Source organism: Ursus maritimus, unplaced genomic scaffold (genome assembly GCF_017311325.1).
Source record: "Ursus maritimus isolate PB19 unplaced genomic scaffold, ASM1731132v1 scaffold_23, whole genome shotgun sequence".
NCBI classification, from domain to species: Eukaryota; Metazoa; Chordata; class Mammalia; order Carnivora; family Ursidae; genus Ursus; species Ursus maritimus.
In genome coordinates, this window is record NW_024424786.1 from 13578929 (window position 1) to 13602027 (window position 23099).

The 23099-nt window shown below is 39.9% G+C and overlaps 1 protein-coding gene across 1 annotated transcript in view; it reads right to left on the reverse strand.

Moving 5' to 3' along the window:
* Positions 1-655: 655 nt before the first annotated feature.
* The window catches only part of SLC5A12 (solute carrier family 5 member 12), a 43382-nt gene continuing 20938 nt past the window's right edge, over positions 656-23099 (reverse strand). The window contains exons 9-15 of the mRNA XM_008686888.1: positions 20522-20634; positions 14616-14683; positions 9853-9939; positions 6660-6826; positions 4948-5051; positions 3205-3332; positions 656-977 (exon numbers count right to left, since the gene is read on the reverse strand). Coding sequence (XP_008685110.1) covers positions 825-977; positions 3205-3332; positions 4948-5051; positions 6660-6826; positions 9853-9939; positions 14616-14683; positions 20522-20634 — 820 coding nt within the window. The 3' untranslated portion in view covers positions 656-824. The remainder of the gene's footprint in view (positions 978-3204; positions 3333-4947; positions 5052-6659; positions 6827-9852; positions 9940-14615; positions 14684-20521; positions 20635-23099) is intronic.

Consider the following 23099-nt stretch of genomic DNA (forward strand, 5'->3'; position numbering starts at 1 on the left):
CTTTACTCGGCCCTGGGGAAAGGCTCTAGACTTCTGTTGAGCAGAATCAACTTTTCTTTGTAAGGAGATAGAAGGAAAGACCTACAACACCAAGAGCCCAAGGGAGCAGCGTGTTCAGTTATGATTGTTGCGCCAACTGGATATATCAGTCCGTCTCCTGTGCTGAGCAAAATTATTCCTCAGGCTTGGTCAGGACAGCTGGAGGAGCAGGAATGACTGGAAGAGGACTTCAGGGTATGGGGTATGGGTGGCGCAGGGTGAGGGGGCTAATGGCAGTTAAGTGTTCCAACTGCAACCGCGGTGTGGGGTGATGTGAAATGTGTCTCCATCCATGCGAGAGACGGGGGTCGGGGTGGATGGCACGCCTTCATCTTATCAGCAGTGATGGAGAAGCATTTAATATGCATACCCTCTTCCACATTCTGCCTGTGAACTCCAAGACACGTGATGGTTCGAGAACTACCAAAAAACAAAACAAAACACCTTGAAGTTTAATAGGACATAAAGCAAAGGGACTGACCCTTTGCACTGCGGTGACGTCCAGTCCTAATTTAACCCAGGAAGAAGTTGCCAGGGCACTTAAGACTGGGCTGTTTCTTCTCACCTGAAAGTTGGGGTCTTCCAAAGAATATCCTGGGAATATCCAGGGGAACAGTCATAATAAGTATAAATAGACATGAGGCATCCCTCCTTCTAGCAGTGACAACTCCATACAAGTACTAACCGACTGGCAAGCAGGATGCAGACTATGTATCTGTGTGTGTGCTTTTGTGCATGTGCTTGTGTGCGTGTGTGTGTGTGTGTGTTGTACTTGCATGCATGCGTTAGAAATGGGTAATCTTCTCGAACGCCATATTGTTGTAGCTTTTGTCCTTCGGATCATGGCCTGGAATATGGACCAGGTTTTCTTGCCTGAGTCCATTCTGCAAGACTGATTCAGCCCCTTGTTTCCAGAAACTGCCATTCTCAAGGTTTTCCTGAGGAAAATGAAAAGACACATATTAGGGAGTTATCTTGCTGTATTCCAAGTCACACGGAGAGAATCTTGCCGAGCGCCTCCCCTTCACATGGTAGGATATGATCGAATGATAGGATATCAAATCAAATGACATGTAAATATGAAAACAATGCATTTCTTGATTGATGAGTATGATGACTGAGTCCATGTAGGTACTATTTCTAAAGATAATAAAAACAGAAGGAACAATTTCGTGAGCATTCGCAATATATCTTGTGCCGTGTGAAGAAATGAATATTGTGTATCTTTCCATTAGTAAAGTAACCCTGTAAGGTAGTAGTCTCATCTCCTGGGGAGAGACAAACCTGTGTCTCAGATGGTGGAGGTGCCCTTATTTCCTGTGAAGAGCAGGGCCTCTTGATCATAAGGGGGGCACCTGTAGGCAGACTCCCCCAGAAGCTGCCTACTGTCATTCTTCAGGAAAGGAGCTCACGAATGACACACTAAGTGTTCCCTCCCCCTCTCAGCTCAGCCTTGAGAACAGAAGCTGCTTCTATCAACAAGATTTATCATTCATTCCAGGAAACTCTTGCCTAGGAACATAAGTCTGTAAGTCAGTAAATAACTTGATTATTTCCTTCTAGAACTTCCTCAAAAATCCATTTATCCAAACAATACAGTGCTGCATCAGCTGCTTTCTCAGAAGAATAGATTGCCTTCACATTCTGAATGCCTGTCAAGATGGTGCTGCCCTCACTCCAGTAACTATTACGCTCAACTTTACTTCACATACATGTTATTATGGTATTTGGAGGAAGGAGAACGATCAACAACCTAGGTGATGTGATGTGGGTGAAGAGTTTGTCTTCTAGAGTACTAAAAGAATAAAACGTCTAAAACTGAAAGAATGTTAATAAGCCGTAACTAAGAAAAGGAAAAAATAAAAAAAAAAGCACTCCTGCACTTAATGAGGCCAAGAGGTCAGGCATAGATAAGACCATTTGCAAACTTAACAAGAAACATGACATCTCCCAAGGTCCTGCTGTTGTCAAATGCCATAACAACACTAAGAGATTATTGCTCTCTTACCAAATGGGCCCCAGATAGCTTTGTTTTCATTCTCAGCTTCCCTTAGACTCCTCTCAGAATCCTTCAATGGGAACCCAAACCTTACAAAAGTCATGTCCAGAATCCCTCCTCTTAAGGGTAGCATTGCCTGCTTCCCTGGTATTCTCCCCACTCCCGCCCCCAGCAGCTTCAAGTCAGTAAGTCCAATTTGGTCTGAGCACAGGGCTGTTCCTGGTGGTCTTTGGCTGCTCTGACCCTAGTGGTACTTGGACAATGTCTCTAGCCCCGCCTGGTCTAAGCACAGTTCTCAGTGGGTAGGAAAGGTGTGCATCCTGCTGCTTCTCTACCTAAGAAGTTCCCCCAGTCAATCTGACTCTGTATTTACATTCACGGAGCTAGAGACGTCTGTGTCCACGATGGCACTGAGCGATCTCCTCCCGGTTCCCAGGGAAAAGCTGAAGTTCGAAGAGGTGAAACAATTTACCCAAGGCAAGTAAGATACGGAACTGGGATTCTCTCCAGGGCTGGCTCTCAAGACTATGCTTTTCACCATGATACTAGGCAGTTGCCCCCTGTTTTATTGCTTTTCTTTTCTTTTTTTAAATTTCTTTTTATTTTTTTATAATAATTTTTATTGTTATGTTAGTCACCATACAGTATACCCTTAGTTTTTGATGTAGTGTTCCATGATTTATTATTTGCGTATAACACCCAGTGCACCATGCAATATGTGCCCTCCTTACTACCCATCACCGGCCCATCCCAGTGCCCCACCCTCCTCCCCTCCGAAGCCCTCAGTTTGTTTCCCAGAGTCCATAGTCTCTTATGGTTCTTTCCCCCTTCTGTTTACCCCCCCCCCTTCATTCTTCCCTTCCTTCACTTACTGATCTTCCTGCTATTTCTTAAGTTCATTGTTATATTTTTCCTAGACTTCACCCCCAGAAGGGTTAAAAGGAATTTTGGGAATTGATCACTCGCAGTGCCAACAATTCACCCCAAAGATACATCTCTATGCTCAGAAGCTAATTAGCTGGGGTAACTGAAGTTGAAACTAGATTCGGGTTGTAACATTCACTGTCTTCCTTTCTCGCACCCACGTTTGCAGATGGTTTAAATGGGCATCAAGGGAATCCCTTTGAGCTCCTGTCTGTTTTTCAGAAGTTCAAACATCAGCTCACCTGCTCCGTCCCAGCATCATGCTGAACACCACACCAGCACAGCCTTTTGTATTTCTCAGACCAAAAGCAAAATAAATTGCAAACTGGTCTAATCAGCAGTGGATGAATATCCTTGCCGCTCTGGTGACCTATTAACGTAAGGACAGACGGATGAGGTGATTGCGTGCTTCCAAGGCTTCGTTAAGGATTTAAGTATCGTATACTTACTAAGTAAGTCACTTCTTAGTATAAGGGTGGAAATAGGCCTGACTGGTTAATAGACAGAAATTGGTAACTGCTCAATGTGAGTGGGGGGGTAGTTTTTCAATATCCAGGAACTGTCAGGTCAGGCAAACTCACAGACACAGAGTTAAGCAGAGACACTGTATTTATTTTTAAATACGGATTATGGAAAACTATTTTTTTTTATTTTTTTTTATTATATTATGTTAGTCACCATACTGTACATCCCTGGTTTCTGATGTAAAGTTCGATGATTCATTAGTTGCGTATAACACCAGTGCACCATGCAGTACGTGCCCTCCTTAACTCTACTCTTATCCTTTGGTAGGTTACCGGCGGGGGAGAGCAGGAGTCATCATTTCTTCCTTTAGGAATACTCTTGCTTTTTCAGCCACATCAAATATACTGGAGGTCATCAGAGTCATCATTTGTCAAATTAAAAATGTTATTTTTACTCTTCCTCATTCCACCCCAGCATCCTGAATGAGCAATACCTTCCCATTCCCTCCAGCTAGTCTCGACTTGCCTCACACCTCCTTTCCAATCATTAAAACGTACCTGTCCAGTGCCCCATTCCTTCAAACCCTGCTGTGGAGTACGAGTCAGTCACATTGACATTCAAACCAGGATTTAAAGGCTGACAATATTACCTGACTAAAACCTTTGTAAATGTTGGTATAATGATAACTGTTCACAAATACCCAATCTCATTCGATGGCTGTCTTCAATTCAATAGCAGGTTTAGTCTAAATGTCCGTCCATGGGGTAGTGGAGTAGCGATTATAACCTTGATCACATTCTTCCTATGTACCAGACACTGTGCCTGTCCACAAGCTCTTTCCAAATTCAAATTTCTTTCTAAAGATAACAAAAATATAGATTCCTAAAGCTCCAAATTGAAGTTTAAATGATATATTTCCTGACATTATGTCACTCTGTCAAAAGACATTCAACCTAATAGAATTGTACTACTCTTAATAATATTTATTTATTAGCGAGTGCTTTCTATGTACTAGGCACATTTTTATGTAGATTATAAAACATATCTAATCTTTATGAAATAGATATTGTGGGACCGCCAGGGTGGCTTAGTCAGCTATACATCTGACACTTGATTTTGGCTCAGGTCATGATCCCAGGGTCCCGGGATGGAACCCCACATCAGACTCCCTGCTCAACTTGGAGTCTTCTTCTCCCTCTCCCTCTGCCCCTCCCCCGCCTCCTGCTTGTGCTCTGTCTCTCACTCTTTTTCTCAAATAAATAAATAAAATCTTTAAAAATTCTTAAAAATAAAAAAGAATTAATTAAATATATATGTTATATATATTAATAATGATATGTATATGATCTTCAGGAGGATGGTTTTGGTATCAGCTTGGAGGGAGTAGATATATGTCTGGGAAGAAGGGCTTCTTGCAGTGGATCCAAAATCACACCAGGAAGCCATCCACCGAGTCCTCCAGTGCATGAGACTAGCCCATGTCTTCCTTGGCCCCAGAGAGAGGCATCTATGTAACCAACCTGTTAGGAAGCTAATGATTATTCCAGCGGCAATGCATCCTAGGCAGCCCACTGCACTGTAGTAAAGGTAGGAGAGCGAATACCAGGTGTCGGCGATGGCAGGTCTGTGGACGACAACAGCATGTGTCAGAGTTCCATGAGTTCTGACGTTATGATCCACAATGATGTAGAGGACCGACCGCTGACGGTTCATTGTAGGGCCTGGCATTTCTCAAAATTCCAACACTTTAATTTTTCACCACTTGGTTATTCTTTTTTTTAAGAATCAATTGTAGTCTAGTTTCACTTTGTATTGCACTCAATCCAGCCCATCCTGGCATGACAAATATTGCCATGTGGATACTAAATTATAAAAAGTACAATGAGGACGGTGCCTCCCATTTCTTTTGCATTATTCATTCTTTAGACATGTATTAAGCCCAGATTTAGTGCCAAGAATTGTGACAGATATTGGAGATAAAAAGATGAGTAAGCCACAACGTCTACATAGAGGAGCTAATGGGCAATCATAAAGGAAACCTCCATGGAATAGGAGCAAAGGATTCTGGGAACACTTAAAAAGAGTATCAAACCGAGGCTTAAGTGTGAGATAATACCTGAGCTTATTTTAAAGACTAATTTGTAGCTAATCAAGCAAGGAAGGTAGACAGAGCCAGGATTTAGCACTCTACGAAAAAAGGATACAAAAAGCCCAGGCAGGAGAGAAGAAACATGGTGGACTTGGGAACTATAATAGGTTGGTATTATTTGTAAGATTTATGGAAAGGAATGATTCGAAACTAAACGAAACTCAGAGACAAATGGAAGCAACGGAGAGCTCGTAGACTACGTAGTCAGGACAGTTCTAGGAGGCGGCTCTACCTACTTCATCCTCCAGCACAGCCCATAATAATTTTTCCACCTGATATGCAAAGTTAAGGAGCTATCCCAAATTCCTTAGATTTGTTTTTACAAACAATGAAAGTGTGAGGATGTGCATTTATTAAAGTCAGGGACAGTGCTACAAGCTATATATATCTTCTCTCATTTAATCCTCTCAAAACACCTACAGAGTAAAGATTATTACCCTCATTTTTTTTCAAAGACTCTTGAAAATTTAAGAAGTGACAAGTTACTAACTTGTGCAGACATAGAGTGAATAAATGGTAAAATCCACATCCAAACATAGGCGTTTCTGATTTCAAAGGCCATGGTCTTCTCCCTACACCATGTTATCTCCTGTATTTTGGTATCTTAAATGACCTATTCCAGCCAGAAATAGAAGGAAAGTCTTCTGTTAAGCCCAGTTTAGTTTGATCTAGAAGCTGCCAGTTCACAGCAGTGCTCCCAACTCAGTGTGCCCATAACTATTCTCCTCATTGCTCACAAACCTATTCTAGTCAGGCCCTTTACTCTTTCAAGGGTGCCATCTCTGATCTTCATATCCACCCACCTATTTTCCAACCCTCCACTACTTCTCCTGTTTTGCACTTAGACTTCCGATTAAACGCTTTTGCTGAGTTCACTCTTGTGAACCCCGGCATGCAGGGTAATGGATATCTGCAGAACACTCAACAGCCCTGCACAGCACTCTTCAAGGCTGGGCACTGCCCGGTGGGATTCTCACAGGAAAGCAAGATCTGGCTTGTTGGACGTATCCCTGGAGAATGCATTTTCCTCTAACCCGGTTACCCACTCCCTGGGACTGAACGCTGTCTTCAAGTTCCACATACCTGCTCGGTAGCACTGTAGGCACTGACTCTGTCACATTTGATAGGACACAATGGTCTGTGGATAAAGGCAAGGGCCACGTCTTGGAGGCTGGTGCAGGGTAGAAGAAGGCCCCAATGGCCACCCAAAATGACAAGGTGATTCCAGTCAGAAGGCCACTTAATGCACCCTTGAGGAAAGGAAAGAAAAAGTTAAGGAGAGATTTGACAAAGCTGTTGCAAGCAAAACGAGATGTGGAGTCCGTGCCTCAGAGATTCTTATTGTCCACCCCAAGTCTTGGCCACATGGGCTGGAAACAGCCCACCCAAATTGCCTTTTTTCCAACTCTCACAAAGCAGTTTTCCTTAGGAGTCACTTGTTCTTTAAATGAAACATTGGAGAATGTCATAATGGTCACTATTTTTAGATTTCTAGCTGGAAAATTTCCCCCTCCTTTTAGTTTTTTCTTACCATTTAATCTGTTGGGAGATGTACTACACGGTGACTATAGTTAACACTACTCTCTGATACATATGAAAGTTAAGAGAGTACATCCTAAAAGTTCTCATCACACAGAATATTTTTTTTTCTTTTTCTTTTTTGTCTGTATGAGATGATGGTAAATTTAATGTGGTAATTACAATATATATGTCAATTCATTATTCTATACTTCTTAAACTTACACAGTACCATATGCCAGTTGTATCTCAAAACTGGGGGGTGGGGAAGAACATGTTGGGACCTCAGTTCTCAGCAGAAGAATCTCAGAAGCTTGGGAAAACCCCAGGAACCGGAGACAATGTGGTCATTTTTCACTGATAGTGATAAGCTGTTATATAAGAATTCTTTCTCCCATATCCCTTCCCAAGTGATTCGTGCAGAGACCCTGACTCACAAGCTTGGAGCTTTTCATTTGAGTCTAAGTACCAGCAAGCATATTTACTAGTCTTGTCATTTAAGGATTATATTCCTTGATAAACAGTGAAAAGTCAATGAGTGATTGAGTCATGTCTCCTGTCTAGGAGACAGAGCGGTCTAGCAGTGACCAGGACTGGAAAATAAAATCTGGATGCTCCCAGCCTCCATGGACAGCTGAGCCTTCTCTGTGAGAGAAAATAACTTGTTAGTTTCTCTATCCAGGAAAGGACTTTTGATAATAAGAAAGTTTTGTTCATTACTGTTTGGGGAAACTAAAGTAATGCATGTGATTCAAGTACTTGTGCCTTGGTCTAGACCAGGGATCCACAAACTTGTATTACAAACAGCCAGCTAGGAAATATTTTAGGCTTTGTGGGCCATCCAATGTCTGTCACAACTACTTAGTTCTGCCCGATAGCACAAAAACAGCCTTACACAATACATAAACAGAAGAGAGTGACTATGACCAGTGGAAGTATTAATGGGCACTGAAATGTGAATTTTCATATATTTGTGAGTCATGAAATACTGTTCTTCTTTTAATTTTTTCCCAACCATTTAAAAATGTCAAAACCATTTTCAGTTTGCAGGCCATACCAAAAACTTCTTCTTTTAATTTTTTCCCAACCATTTAAAAATGTCAAAACCATTTTCAGTTTGCAGGCCATACCAAAAACTGGCTGCTGGCTTGATTTAGCTTGAGGTGTCGTTTGCTTCCCCTGGCCTACCAGTAAAGGGTGAATGGATTTCAGCGGGAGGTTCAGACGTCAGTGATTCATAGTAACTGCCTAGAAAGCCAACCTGAGAAGGATTCTGGGTTTGCATCCACATTCTGTGGAAAGACTAGGAGTGACTGGTTAGTAGGGTCTGCCATGGCCAGTGACGAGGTGGGAGAAACATTACAAATTTGTAATGTTTACTTTCCTCTACCTCGAACAAGGTGGTTTTCTGAACTAAATAGAAGGGCCCCAGTTCACTAACACAGATAATAGGCTAATGTGTAGAAGGACAAAGATGTTATATAGCTCATTAGTTTTTTCATGATCAGGATATTGCCTTCCCTCATATCATCTCCCCAAAACATAGTTATCTCTGTCAACCTCAATATCGGAAAAGTTAATTAAAATGAATAAGACTGTAAGGGAAGCCCTGCAAATTACCAAATGCTCCCTACCTATCCTTACCTAGCTCCAAAAGATTTATCTAGAATAGAGGTCAGCAAGGGTCAGATAGCTGCAGAGACCTAATTAGCTAGATCATGTGACTCTGGCTTCATCGTGGACCCTAAAGTATATTTAAAAATATGCAGTCAGGTTTTTTGTAGTCTGAAGATTTCCTTTCTTTCTTTCTTTCTTTCTTTCTTTCTTTCTTTCTTTCTTTCTTTCTTCCTTCTTCTTCTTCTTCTTCTTCTTCTTCTTCTCTTTTTTTTTTTTTTGTAGTCTGAAGACTTTCTAAAAATATATGCATGCAAGTGTATGGATGGCAGTAAGTAAAAAAAAAATAGCAAGTTTGTTAGATTGAGAAAATTATGAGTTTTAAGCTATTTTAAAGAGTTATTATTTTCCAAATAAATCTTCATTTTGATTTATATTTACTCTAAAGTCATCCTACTAGCATTTACTTAAAGATATACTATTAGCTTATAAGATCAGAATATACCAGGATTGTTTACTCTCCCCGTCTTAAATTAATTAAGTTAATTTAATTGTAATAATTTTATGTAAAATATGGGAAAAAATGAAATTCACATAGCATTTTAAATTTTCAAAGTTTTCTTTAACCTGAATTATTCCTGAGTTCAGTATATATTTTAAATTTCATTTTGTGGGCCCTGAATTTAGGGAGGACAATCTAAACCCTAAAGAATCAATTTTGATGCCATGACATCTGGTACTTCATGTTCTTCTCTTACTTACCTGGTTTTCTGCTTCTAAAAAGGACTCACTGAAGTCAGAGACAAGAGTTTAGTTCTATGATGGAAAATAGCCACCATTTTTTTTTTTCCTGGTACAGAGAGATGGCCTTTCCAAGGAGAAATGGGAAGAGAGAGAAAATGGCTGGGCTTCCGTTTTATTCATTTTTTTTTTATTTTTCAAACAATTGGAAAGGTAGAACCAGGAGATTTTATTTTACTTATTTTTTTTAATTTAAATTCAAGGTAGTTATCATATAGTGTAGCATTGGTCTCAGAGGTAGAATTGAGTGATTCACCACTTACATGTAACACCCAGCGCTCATCCCAACAAGTTGGGCTTCAGTTGTAGCTGGGAATCATAGAGAGACACACAGGATCCTTACCTTCCAGTTCACAAATGGGAACATGATTCCCAGAGAGAACAAGCCCAGCATTGGTCCTCCACACATGCCATGGATGCTGAGAGCAGCCTGTGGAACAAGACAGATCAGATCAATGGGCCCACTCCCCTGATTCCATGGTTGCCTGGGATCTCTCTCTATCTTAGACTCATGATATAATTTAGTCCTAATCCTGATGGTGGCACTCATTAATCATGTGCTTTCTGGAAGCCATTCTTCCCTTCTGGGGAGGTAAGCACTATGTAAAATAATAAAAATACATGGAAACATACATTTGTGTGTTTGTGTGTGGGTGCACATATGTATACACACACACAGGTAATTTGGATTTGGTAGAAATAGTTTTCCCTTAAGGAGGAGCTCATTGATTTGCTTACATCTTCTGTCTTGCCAAAAAAACCCTTTCTTTTTATAATGCACCAAATAAATATATTTATATCTAATGTTTCATATCTTACATGACTGATCACTTATTCTAATTTCGTTTGAACAATTCTATCATTTTGATAATAATAGATTACCCCATTCCCACCATCCCACCCAGAACACCTCAAGTATGTTGAAGCATTAAGTTGGGACATGATGGGGAGGCCACTGGACACTCCATATCTCATCTCTCATTTTTACAGCTCTATTTGCTATTGACCTGTAGCCTTTTCCATGGCCTTGCAAGAGTCTTGGACATACACATGCACTGATATGCATGCAAGTGAACAGGTGTGTGCAAGTACCAAACGTGTGCACGCGCGTGCACGCGCACACACACACACACACACACACACACACACACACAGCTAGCTATCCTGCAGTGCGGCCCCTAACTTGTTCTATCAGTGCAGCGGTAGGGCTCTTAGATCAACAACTGAGAACAGGATGCCCTAAAGATCCTATGTCCACCTTACGGTTGTCAGGCACCAACTACGTGCCACATGGTTAAGATGAACTACCGGGCCCTCCAGATAAATGGCCTCAATTCATCCTCACAATTACCCTGCTTAGTAGGTCTCACTAGCTGCATGTTACAGATGCCGAAACTGTATGGATAGAAAACATATTACAGGTATAATTCCATTTAGAAAATGGGAAAGGTAAGATTTAAGAGATTTAAGCTAGGTTTGGCTGTAAAACCCACATTTTCTCTCTTAAAGGCGGTCTACAGGGAAAAAAAAAGTCAAGAACACAAACCCTCATAATGGCCTCCTCCTTTTGTTTAAGGGAAAAAGTTCTTGAAAGATTCCATCATTAATAGTCGGAATATTTGGATTCTAACTTTGGCCCTGCCGCTTATTACAATGATTTGGTGAACTTCCTGTTATTAATTCAGATGCATTCTATTTCAGAGAGTCTTCTTTATGAAAAATAGATAGGACCAGGAGGCCGTCAAGTGCCGTCCAGCTGTACCATGAGTTCTCTCTAGAAACATGAGCTGCAATGCATTGTTATGTTTGTGTTTGCAGGTTAATTTTTTTATGAAGTCAATGCCACAGATGGATCTTCCACAAGATGGAGGCAGATAAGATTAAAGTCGATACTCTTCCCCAAAGTCAATACTTATTTTAATATTCTTGACATTTCCTCTGTTGACTGATAGCATGAACTCATAGTTGCCGTGGTTGCTGAATTTGGAAGCTAATTTACTAGCTATTCTATGGGAGAATCAATAAGTTTAGGAAAGGCATTTATGTCCCCCAGTGGAGGAAAAGACATTAACGATCTCTTATAAAGTCATCAGCCAATATACTTCTGGAAAAAAAGAGTTTTCACATGATAGAAAGAAAAAACACCCAACAGTTTCTGGCTTTTGAAAATACATATTTCTGTAATTTATACAAATAAACTAATTTTAATTTTTGTCTTTCTTTTTGTTGTTCTTAAGCACATTCAACCGGGGGAAAGCTTAACGCTCACCCAACAGCTTTCTCCTCAGCAGGCAAATCTCACAAAAGTTGCTCCTGGAAACAGAGGTTATGGCCAAGAACATATGTTTTGGGGGGTTCGCCTTGCTGTGTCTTAGCTTTCTCATATATCATGTGGGGATCATACTGCTCACTTCCTGGGTTTCCTTGTGAGTATTCAGTGTGGAATCTGAGAAAGGCCAGAATAGTGACTAAGCATTCCAGAGCAGATAATAAATACCCCCCAAAATGTTATCTGCTATTATCCTTTTTTTCTTTTTCTGAAGTTTTAATTTTAATCCCAGTTAGTTAACATACAGTGTTATATTACTTTCAGGTGTTATCCACTATTATTATTATCTTATTTTTGTTATTACCTCCCCTGTTAGTGAGCTCTCTGGTTCCTGAGGCATGTCATTTAATTGTTGGACTGTTCAGGGGCCCAGAAAGCATTTTCTAAGTTAAGATAAGAACGTGCTTGGAAGTCATCACAGCCCTTAGCAGAACTGGATGATAATCATTAAGATAGGACCATAATGGATAGAATGGCCTTTCCCAGAGGGAACTCCGCAAATCACTAGTTAACGGGTGATCTTTGCTGCTGTTATCTGCCCCCTCCCCCTATTTCTGCCACCACCACCACCACCTCCTCCCTCCCCCCACGTATAGTCTATGGTCACATATTTAAAGTAAAAAGGGGATGCCTGGCTGGCTCAGTTGGTAGAGCGTGCAACTCTTGAGCTCGGGGTTGTGAGTTCAAGCCCCATGTTGGGTACAGAGATTACTTAAACAAGTAAAACTCTAAAAAAAATAAAAATAAAAAACAAAGTGAAACATGTTTCTTTATTTGGGGACTTCCCAGGACCTTCACTATGCTAACAGGGCTGTGGATTTCTGAGAGGCGAATGCAGTGTAGAGCATTTCCCAAATGTCTTTGACTTTGGAAACTTGCTTTCTTAGAGTATTCCACAGGACAGAAGTCTCCAGAACACACTTTATAAAGTCCCAAGCTAGAACAGTAAAAGGACTTTTGTTTAAGATTATTCAAGCTGCCTGTCCCTTGCACCACCTTCAAACACACACCATCAGTATGGGATGGTTTTGTGAACATGAAAATAAACTTGGCTCTATCCCTCATGTCCACGAGACTTAGGCTTCAGGCTTCCCATGTGTGAAACCTGAACATGAATGTCCCATTATGTTCAATACAGCAAAGCTGTTTGGAAAGTCAAATAGGGGAATTATACGTGCCTTCCCGTACCTGTTAAATCAGATGTATTCAAAGAAATGAGAGGGCTATCCTATAGACAATATCTCTTCTAGGAAACAAGAACTCAGAATTGTCATTTCTTGCCAACCAGCATCTCCTAAACTGTGTGAACTGTGGGGCATACATTTAAAAAGTCAAGAAAGTGGGCCCAGTGGATGAGAACATCATTCATAATCATTCCCTCTTCACGGTAAGCTTGATTTTATACCAGTCTTGGAGGCGTCCATGTCTATTCTAAAGCCCTTCCTACCTCAATTGGAAATAAGATTACAATGCACACCTGGGAAACAACAATATAGTGATTCAAATTCTCACTAAATTCAATATGATGATATTTTCTTAATAGTCAATGCTGGGATAGGGGAGGAAGAAATGGGGCCCAAGGCCTCAGAGTCGACTTGGAAATGTGGCTCCCGTGAATGCGTGGATGGAAAGCTGCTGGGTGTGGACGGGCAAATAGAAAGTGCTACAAAAACTGGGAAAAGATTGTCAAGCATCTGTGATGAAACGGTGAGTTCCCAGCTTATTGGACAGGGCACCGGGTTTCCAGTCCCACAGTTTCTTATGTAGACAGCTGAATGATCTTGTCCCTCAGTCTCCCTGATTCCTCCCTGAAGCTCAACACAGAAAGAACGGAATCTGGGTAGGCGGTCACTGGAAGGATCAAGGAAGATGGACAGCTCTGCAAATCAAAATGCATTCTCTGGAAGTCAGTGATTACTCCGCACACAGTGAGAACCTACGCCACGCCGCGACAATAGGAAGGGTTTTGAAATGATGCAAAGATACAAGGGGGATCGAGAGGGCTGAAGTAGGGTCTGAAGATGGGCTTCTCTGCCGCTGCTTTGAGAGGTGGGCGATTTGTGGAGGGAAGAGAGGTGGCTCGGGAGACGAGGGCCATAAACGCAGCCACTGACTGGCTGTGACAACCTGAGCAGGATATTTTCACTCTTTTCTATAATCAAAATGAAGATACTGAAACAGATTAGCCTTGGGGCTCCTTCTAGCATCGTCCTTTTCTGGCAATGGGAGTTGGACAGATGGGAGGCAGTTTAGCTGGATAATAGGTGGAGATGGGCTCATATGCCAGCTCCCCCACTCCTTAACTATGTGACCGTGGGACAATCCCCTCACCTCCCTACTTCTTAGTTCCTTCGTCTGCAAAGTTGGTACATTAATCATACTACCCTGAGAGAAGTGATAAAGATTAAATGAGGTAATACGTCTGGGACCGTACCTAGAACATAGTAACTGTTCCATTAATAGCAATTATTCTTATTTTTTTGCTATTATAATTATCAATTCCACTTTTATTTTAGGATCATATATTCTCAGATCTGGATTTTAAAAGAGCTTCTAAATTTAATTACAGTGCACCATGTCACTGACTTCCATTCCTGGTTTTTAATAGTTTCCCCTTGTAAAGGATTTTCGGTTGAAATTTTACAAGTATGTTTAACGCGGATCTGGTATCAGGGAGTCTCAGCATATGGTGCTTGGAGGGATAGGCAAAGCATTAGCATAGAAAGTGGGTAAAGAGCTGCTCTGAAATCAAAGGTGTCTTTCTTCTCTTTCCTTACCTGCACGACGCCCCCCATGAGGGATGCAGCCACAGCCATGGAGGTACACAGCACGCCAAACAAGAGACCTGAAAGAAAGACAACTTGTCACCATCGTCCAAGCTGGCTTTGAGCGATTTCTTGAGCTCCTGCCCAGGACAGTCTCTGAGGCAAGCCCTTTTGGAAGGATCTCAGTGAGAACTGTCCTGGCCACTCAGCCATTGCAAACCCCGAGAGGGCCATGGGGGAGGCTTCGTCCCCAGTCCCCGGTCTGGCAAAAGGAGGGGGAATCCAGCCTCCAGGGGTTTTCTCTCCAGGTTTCAGGAAGAGAGCCAGCATGTGGACACAACATGAAAATGTGGAGAAGGCACTGGTCTAGACTAACGCAGACCCAATTAGTGGGAAGTAATTCCAGTTTGACCACTCATCAAAAAGTAGCTGAAGAAGTTAGTAACCTTTCTGGGATTCAGAAAGTTCTTAGTCTTTAAGATGGCTAAGTATCTATACATGGTGCGTCATGCCATTTACAGCTCTGGAAAGTTTTTCTAATCTTTTCCTTTAGTGCTTTCTCCTATCATCTTTCTGGCCCTTAGTATATTGTGAAATGATTTATTTGTTTACATATCTATGTGGGAGCACCCCAAGGGCCATCAGAGTGCCAGCCCTGAAGCATCAGGGCCCCCAGGACTGAGGGAGCTCGCTGAGTGAAGAAGCAGACGTGTCTTGTCATCTTTATAAGATGACGAGTTCTTTTAAATCACCTTTTGAAAAAGAATTGTTTTTATACATCTTTGTTGAAAAAATCATCTTAAAATTGCATTCATTTCCCATTATAACCCTTAAACTAAATAAGAGAAGGAGAAAGAGATGAAGAGTTGGAGATATAGACAGAGACCCAGTGACAGAAACGCAGAGAAAATGATTTTGTTTATTCTGTTTGAAATGACTTCCCAGCTAAATATCTGGCTCAGTTCCCAACACGACGTGTCGTAGTGCAGAGTACTGACCATATGTCAGCCACTTACCAGCGCCAGGGCTGCCAAGTCAGCACCCGACTCCTGTCCCAAAGATCTCACACTGTAGGAAGGGATTACACATAACTAGCGCAGCCAGCACCGCCTCGTACATGGAAAGGACTTGTGTAGGAAGGGATTACACATAACTAGCGCAGCCGGCACCGCCTCGTACATGGAAAGGACTTGTGTTTCCCATTATTACTATTATTATTAAGGATGATGATTCTATTTCAGGTTTAGTACATGATAGTCATGATATTTTTTATCAGGAATTCACTCTTAAAATGAAATCATGCTAGCAACATTCAATGCAATTATTTTCCAGCTTCTCAATAAGCCAGAAAAATAAGGAAGCTCACAACACTAAATACCAAGTTTGATCCATCAAAACATTTTGGAATTCTAAAATTAGTCTCATTATAGATTGGACTGCAAAAAAAGAAAAAATGTTTGCCCTGATTCTGAACTGCTTCATGAATCAGAAGAACTCTGCCGACCTGAAAAAAATAACAAAAGATGTTTTCTGTCTACTACTGACTTCCCTTCTGCGGGGCCAACAGTTATCTGTTCAAATGAAACTCTAAGCGGTCATCCAGGGATTCTACTTTTTTGTGCTGACTAGAGAATTGATTCACTCCCCCCCTCCCAAACATTATACTTCCACTAGATTACAATCAATAGCAACCAGCGAGGCAGAAAATTTAGGGGAAATTGGTGGGAGTTCCATAGAGACCTGGAGTGTATGGCCTCAAACAAAACACTGAATGGGGTGGGGGGGGAGAAAGTTCCAGAGCTGCAGCAAATGCTATGGATTTTCCAAGTGCTACATCAGCTCAGAGGATCAGACAATAAACCACAGGCACAAAGGAAATTGCTACTATCATCAAGCATATTTCTGAATATCGTTTAGAAATTGGGAATTGTATTGGAAGTAATGCCCACCCACCTGCTACCAGCTTTAATCCGTTGTGCAAGATAGTGACTAGAATCAAGGTAACTCACCTGCTTAGTTAACACACATGTGGTCGGCATTGATCTCTCCTTGTTCAAGCATAAGCAGAAAGAAAAAAGAAATGTGGGATCCATAGCAGAATATTGCCAGACAAAGGAATGAATATATTAACCTAAAACTCAAATACACAGTACGCTTTCTAGAAATAATTTACCTTAGGAAGCAGAAAAAAAAAAAGTATTTAGAAACCGTTTGGCAATTTTAATATGATGCAAAAACACATAGACTCAATGAAGCAAACAACACAGGTCAAGAGAAAGCACGTGAGGTGGAAACTGGCAAGATAAGACGCAACACCAGTAAATTCAGATGAAAAGAGGTCCAACTGGGCTAAAGAAGGGCTATAAAGAAATTAAAAATGATAATTGACCAAGCACTTCCACTCCTAAAATGAATAAAAATGAAAATATGTTCACAAAAAGACTTGTACAAGAGAATTGATAGCTCCTTTATTCATTGTAAACTCAAACTGAAACACCCCAGGTCCATCAACAGAATCAGAAGTTTAAAAAACCGCGATGTATCCATACACTGTCATACTACTCAGAAATAAAAAGGGATGGAGTACTGATATACGAAACAATATGGATAAATCTCAGAAACAAAAACATGCTGAGTGAAAGGGGTCTTACAAAAAACAAAACAAAACAGTGTGTACTGTGTGATTCCATGCATATGACATTCTAGAAGAGGTAAAACTAATCTGGGGTGGAAAATATCAGAATAGTACTTGTCCTAGAGAGGGGGATGTGGCGGAAGGGATTGACTGTAATAAGCAAGAGAGAACTTTCCAAGGTAATGATGATTTCTGTCTTCAGTGGTTGAGTTACACAAGTATATGCATTTGTCAACAAATGCAACAAAAAACTCAGCAAATGTGTACTCGTTTGTCTATTTTATTGTAGGTGGATTTTACATAAAAATTTTATACAAGTATTCAATTCTAGTTAATAATGTGTATGCTAAAATAATTAGGGGGAAGTGTACTGATGTCTGCAATTTACTTTGAAATGTAACAATTTTATGATATACTAACGGATGGATAGGGAGCTGGATGGATATATGAAAAAGCAAAATTAGGACAATATTAATGGAGAATCCAGGGGCTGTATATACATATGAGAATTTATGGTAAACGTCTTAAATTTTGCTGTAAGATTGAATTTATATAATAAAATGTAAGGAATAAAATACAATTGCAGAATTAAAATGATTATTGTTAAGAAATTTACTTTGTGGAGAACTCAAAGTAACCAAGAGAAAACCTGAGTTCTTCAAGTGTGCAGAGAAAAAGAACAAAGTTACGAAAATAAGAGAAAAAGCAAAGCATATGGAGAACGAACAACCCAAATGAGAAGAACATTTAAGAATAAGGTGATAAAACTCAGTATTTTCAGACACTTCCTAGAAAACCGATTAGAATTTTGAGAACCAACAAGAGTTGGGTAAATGGCCAGATACATGCTCTCTACAAAACAAAACAAAGGAAAAACTATAGATTTTCCACTCTGATAACAAATGGTTTAGAAGATACTATGGAGAAAACATCCCATTCATAATATCAAAGCAAGAAGAAGAGAGAAGAAGGAAAAGTAGAAAGGAGAGGAGGAAAAGCTGAAGGAGGAAGATGCGAGTATAATTAATATCTAGGTTGGAAAATATGATACTATTAAATAGAAAATGCTATTGCTAGATAGAAAACTTATGAAGATGTCAATTCTTCCCCAAAACATTTTTAGATTTAATGCAATCCCTTTGGGATGGAGGTGCAGTGAGATGACATACAATAAATTATTTTAAAGTCACTCTAAAGCATAAATAAACACATATAACCCAAAGTTTGTTTTTGCAGGAAAAAAAATAAAGAAAAGCAACAATTGAAAAAATTTTTAAATTTTAAACTGAAAGAAAAGTGACAGGATTTTCTCTAGCAGATGTTTTAAATAAAACACTATAAAGCTATAATATGCAACAAGATGGTATGTGTCCTGCATTTGGTGATTTAATTTAATGGAAATAATATATAAAATCCTCAAACAAATCCTTACAGATGAAGGAATTTTATATTGTATATTATCATCACTGAAATATTAACAACCAGTGAAGATTATTGGATTAATGATACTTAGAAAATTGGTTACTTAAGTAAAAAAAGTTTAGGTCTTCATCATAAATCATAAATCAAATAATTTGAATACATTTAGCATTAAATGTGAAATATAAACTTCTTTACAATCCAGAAAAACTAAGGAAATCTATAAATGGGTTTTGAATAGGAAATTTGTAAGTATAAAGAAATGGATAGGGGCGCCTAGGTGGCTCAGTTAAGCGTCTGCCTTTGGCTCAGGTCATGATCCCAGGGTCCTGGGATCAAGCCCCGCATCAGGCTCCCTGCTCAGCAGGGAGTCTGCTTCTCCTCTTCCTCCCCACTAGTGCTCTCTCTCTCTCTCAAATAAATAAATAAAATCTTAAAAAAAGAGAAATGGATAACATAGTAAAAGAAATGATACATATATTTGATCAAACATGTAATTATAATTTCTGTACATCAAAAATATATTTTAAAAAATCTGGGGAACATTCTGCCATACATAAAGGTCACATTTCCTTTATACATGAAGAGATTTTACGGACAAAAGTTCTAATATCTCATCGACAAACAGAAAGCATAGATTTTTCACAAAAAATCCAAATGGTTATTTGTCATTTGAAAAATGTTCAAATGCACTATAAGTCAAAAAATGTAAATTAAAACAAAAATGTGATGTTATTTTGCCCATGAATTTGGCCAATTTTTTAAAAGGCTAATGTCAAGTGCACAGAGAAATATGTCACTACTCACTGCTGCCACACATGGCTATTATTAACTGGGCCATGCTGGAAATAGTTTTCAGAATATATATCCAGAACTGTCAGTAAAGTTGTATTATTTGATCTGGTAATTTTCTTTTGGAGGTTTTTATGAAGGAAAAAAATTATGGATGCCATCAAAGATAAATGTATATGGGCGTCATCACAATGTTATAGAAAATGAAGAAAGATTCTAAAAAGTAACAATGTAACACTAAAATTAAGCCATTTTGTAGACTATGAAGCAAACATTCAAACACCATGTTTTCAAATAATGCGTAAATGACACAGGAAAATGCTCGCTGTACTAGCCTAGGAAAAAGACCCGACCAGTACAAAAGTTGGTAGAACTTTGTTTACAAGTACATATGTTTTCTCCAATTACCTACATTTTTTGTAATAAGTGAATAAGCATATAATGTGTTTATACTTAAAAAAAGTAAACTGTGAGGCTATAATGCACTATCAGCGGTGCTCCAGTGAGTATGAACATTATATGCAACTGTGTGATTGAGCAAGGAGCAGTTCTTCCCTGAAATGAGGTTACCAGGAGTTTGGTAATAAAAATTCTGTAGAAAAGAATTCGGCATGATGTATAAACTTGTCAAACCACGGGATGTTGTACTCCTGAAACTACTGTAACACTGTGTGTCAACTATACTCAAAATAAATACACAAATAAGTAAATAAATAAAGTTATAAATACTAAAAGGAAAGAAAAAGAAAGCATCTGACTTTATTAGACAAAGTGACTGGCCATAGTGAGCAGAACATCTTCCCGTTTAGAGGGATGGACATGGTCAAAACAAGGCATAAGCAAGAGATGTTGAAGTGATGAACCTAGAGTGTGGGGAACGTGCAGAAGACTGTCCCATAGAGGGCTGGTGAAAGGTAAGCTAGCTGCTAATGCTTCCCTGTTACCCTCCTGATATCTTTGGAAGTGTGAATCCCTATGTGAAATTCCTCGTGCGCTCCGTGCGCATTTGTGTCTGTGAGTCCTGAATGCACATGTCATCCCAAAGAGCAGACCGTCCACCGGCTGTACCTACATAAGCCTTTACTGGTCCAGGTGCTCAGCTTGTCGGAGAGATGGGGGAAACAGCTCTTGACAAAATCCTCAAAGGTCACTGTTGCTAAGGCATTGATGCTGGCAGCCACGGTGCTACAGGGAGAGAAAAGCAAGAACATGGTCCAAGCTAAATAAAGCCGGCCAGCCTGCCCTGTCATTCAGGGCTCTAGAAACAAAAAGCAGATGCAGACATATGTCCTTACTCTGGGACTTCAGGGGAGCTACGTGGCCCGCCTACTCACTCTTCAAAGCTGTCTCTGTGCTTTGTGCCTTTTGATTTCTTCAAACTCTAGTGAAGAAGCTTGCTATTCACGCTCTAATACCCACTAATGCCCCTGAACGAGACATTAAATGAATTAGCAGGCAGTAATCGGTTGTGTGTGTGTGTGTGTGTGTGTGTGTGTGTGTGTGTGTATTTAGGTTAGATTTGAGGCAGGAAGCAGCGACTATCCTAATCCTGGAATCAGTACAGTTTGCCACTCATTAATCAATCGTTTGTTCGTTCGTTCATTCATTCATTCATTCACTCATTCATTCATTCATTCATTCATTCTTACCATTTATGCATCTCTTCATTCTAGGTACTAGGCATACAATGGTGAACCAGAAAAACATAGCCCTTACGCTCTACTTAGCAACACGGCCATTCAAAAATCCATTACACAATTGATCACAGTTGTTAGGAAGGAAAATAACAAGGTGTTACAAAAGTATGCCTTTACAGAGTCCTGAACTGATATGACGTTAGGGGGTTCTTCCCTTAGGAAATGATGATTAAGAAAGGCACTTGAAAGGTCCCATGCAAATTGAGAAAAAGATGTTCTAGAGCAAAGGGAAAATTACATTTAAATGCCTCTCGCTGGAAAGCTTATTGTGCTCAACAGCCTGAAGCCGCCAGAGTGGTTAGAATGCAATCAGTAAGAGAGAAGGAGCAAAAGATAAGATGGAAAATGGACAAAGACTAAAACCACATAAAAGATGTGACATTCTCTCTGACTTTCCAACCAGAGTCCAGTCTTATGGCCCCCAAACTCACTTTGATGGCAGAGGACCTGGAAGTTGGGGGTTTCTTTTCAGAATAGCATGAAAGCTTATTTAATTCCTCATGTAGGCCAGGAATATTTTAGCTAGTAGACTAGATAACAGTATTAAATTCATGTGATGCAAAATCACAACCACAAACATGAGTTCTGCAAAAGAAACAAGCTGATGAACCAAGTCTGGCCAGCTGTCTGTAAATTTTCCACTGATATTCAGTGGCTAATCATTTTATTATCCTCCGGGGCTCATCTGAAGACAAGCTCGAGCTGTGCCAATAGCATGGAAGAAAATTCAAACCTTTTCTTGTTTCTGTAATGCAGGATAATAGTACCATTAAGTTTAGTTGTAGCTTATTTTATTTGGAATAATTCCAGGTCCATCGTATGCAAAATGAAAAGTTCCTTCCCTAACTGGCAGTTACAGCAAGTAGAAATTTCCTAAGACCCATTTCTAGGGAATTGAAGCTGTTAAGTATTTGGGATTCCATTCTCATTATCCTGAGAATCAATGCAGGGTGTTTCCTGCCAGACCCCCTTCTGTCTGCAGCTCCCTGAAAGTCAAATAAGGAAAGGAGGTGTTAGGAGTGTTCGGGTTGGCCCTTAAATCCTTTGAGAGAGAGGGAGTAAAAAGCTGGATTTGGCCCATATAGAACCTCTACTGGGTTGCCTTTGTGGCCGAGTATATTATCCATATGCCAACTTCTCAGATTCTAAGGCTTCTATAAGATGGTAGAAATCTTTCTTTTTAATTTTTCCTATCCCTCAAACACTATCTCTTTATTTTCTCCCCATTCCTGTCTTTTCCTTTCTCAACTCAACATCCGACTTAAGGTGGTAGCAGAAGGAATCTCTCTATAGCATGTACTGTCCCCCGTGTCCCTTTCATAGAAGTTTTGGACTTGAGATTAAAAGAGCCATCCATTCTCTTATGGGGGAGTTACCTGTTGACAGCTCCATGCTCTCTAATCGGGAGAGACTCAGCTTTAGTAAGAGATAAAGAGACATAAGTAAAGCTCTATAGAAAGGGACAAAATAAAAGCTAGAGTGTCACCCCTCCTTGTGGCCGCTCCTTTGGTGCTCATTTTTTCTGTCCTGAGTTTCCCTGAGATCCTCATTTCAACACCACAGAATAATACCACTTTGTGTTACTGATGTAAAATCCTACAAAGAATATTAGCAAAAAATAACGCAGTCGTACACTAAATTAGAATTACACCAGAAACCAGTGAAAGTCCTTATATGAATTCAAGGATATTGCTAATTTGGATATCTGTCAACATGTTAATATGCCAAAAGTTAAAAGAAATAGCCACTTCAAAAATGGTAAAAATGTAATAAAATTCAATATCTCTGATAAAACACTTTCCTAAAAGTACAATAAGTACATGCATTTTGTTCTTCTTCACAATTTATTAACTTAAATGAATATTCTTTGTTTTATTTAAAGATTTATGTATCTGAGAGAGAGAGAGCACAAGCAGGAGGGGTAGGAGAAAGAGAGAAAATCCCCAGCAGACT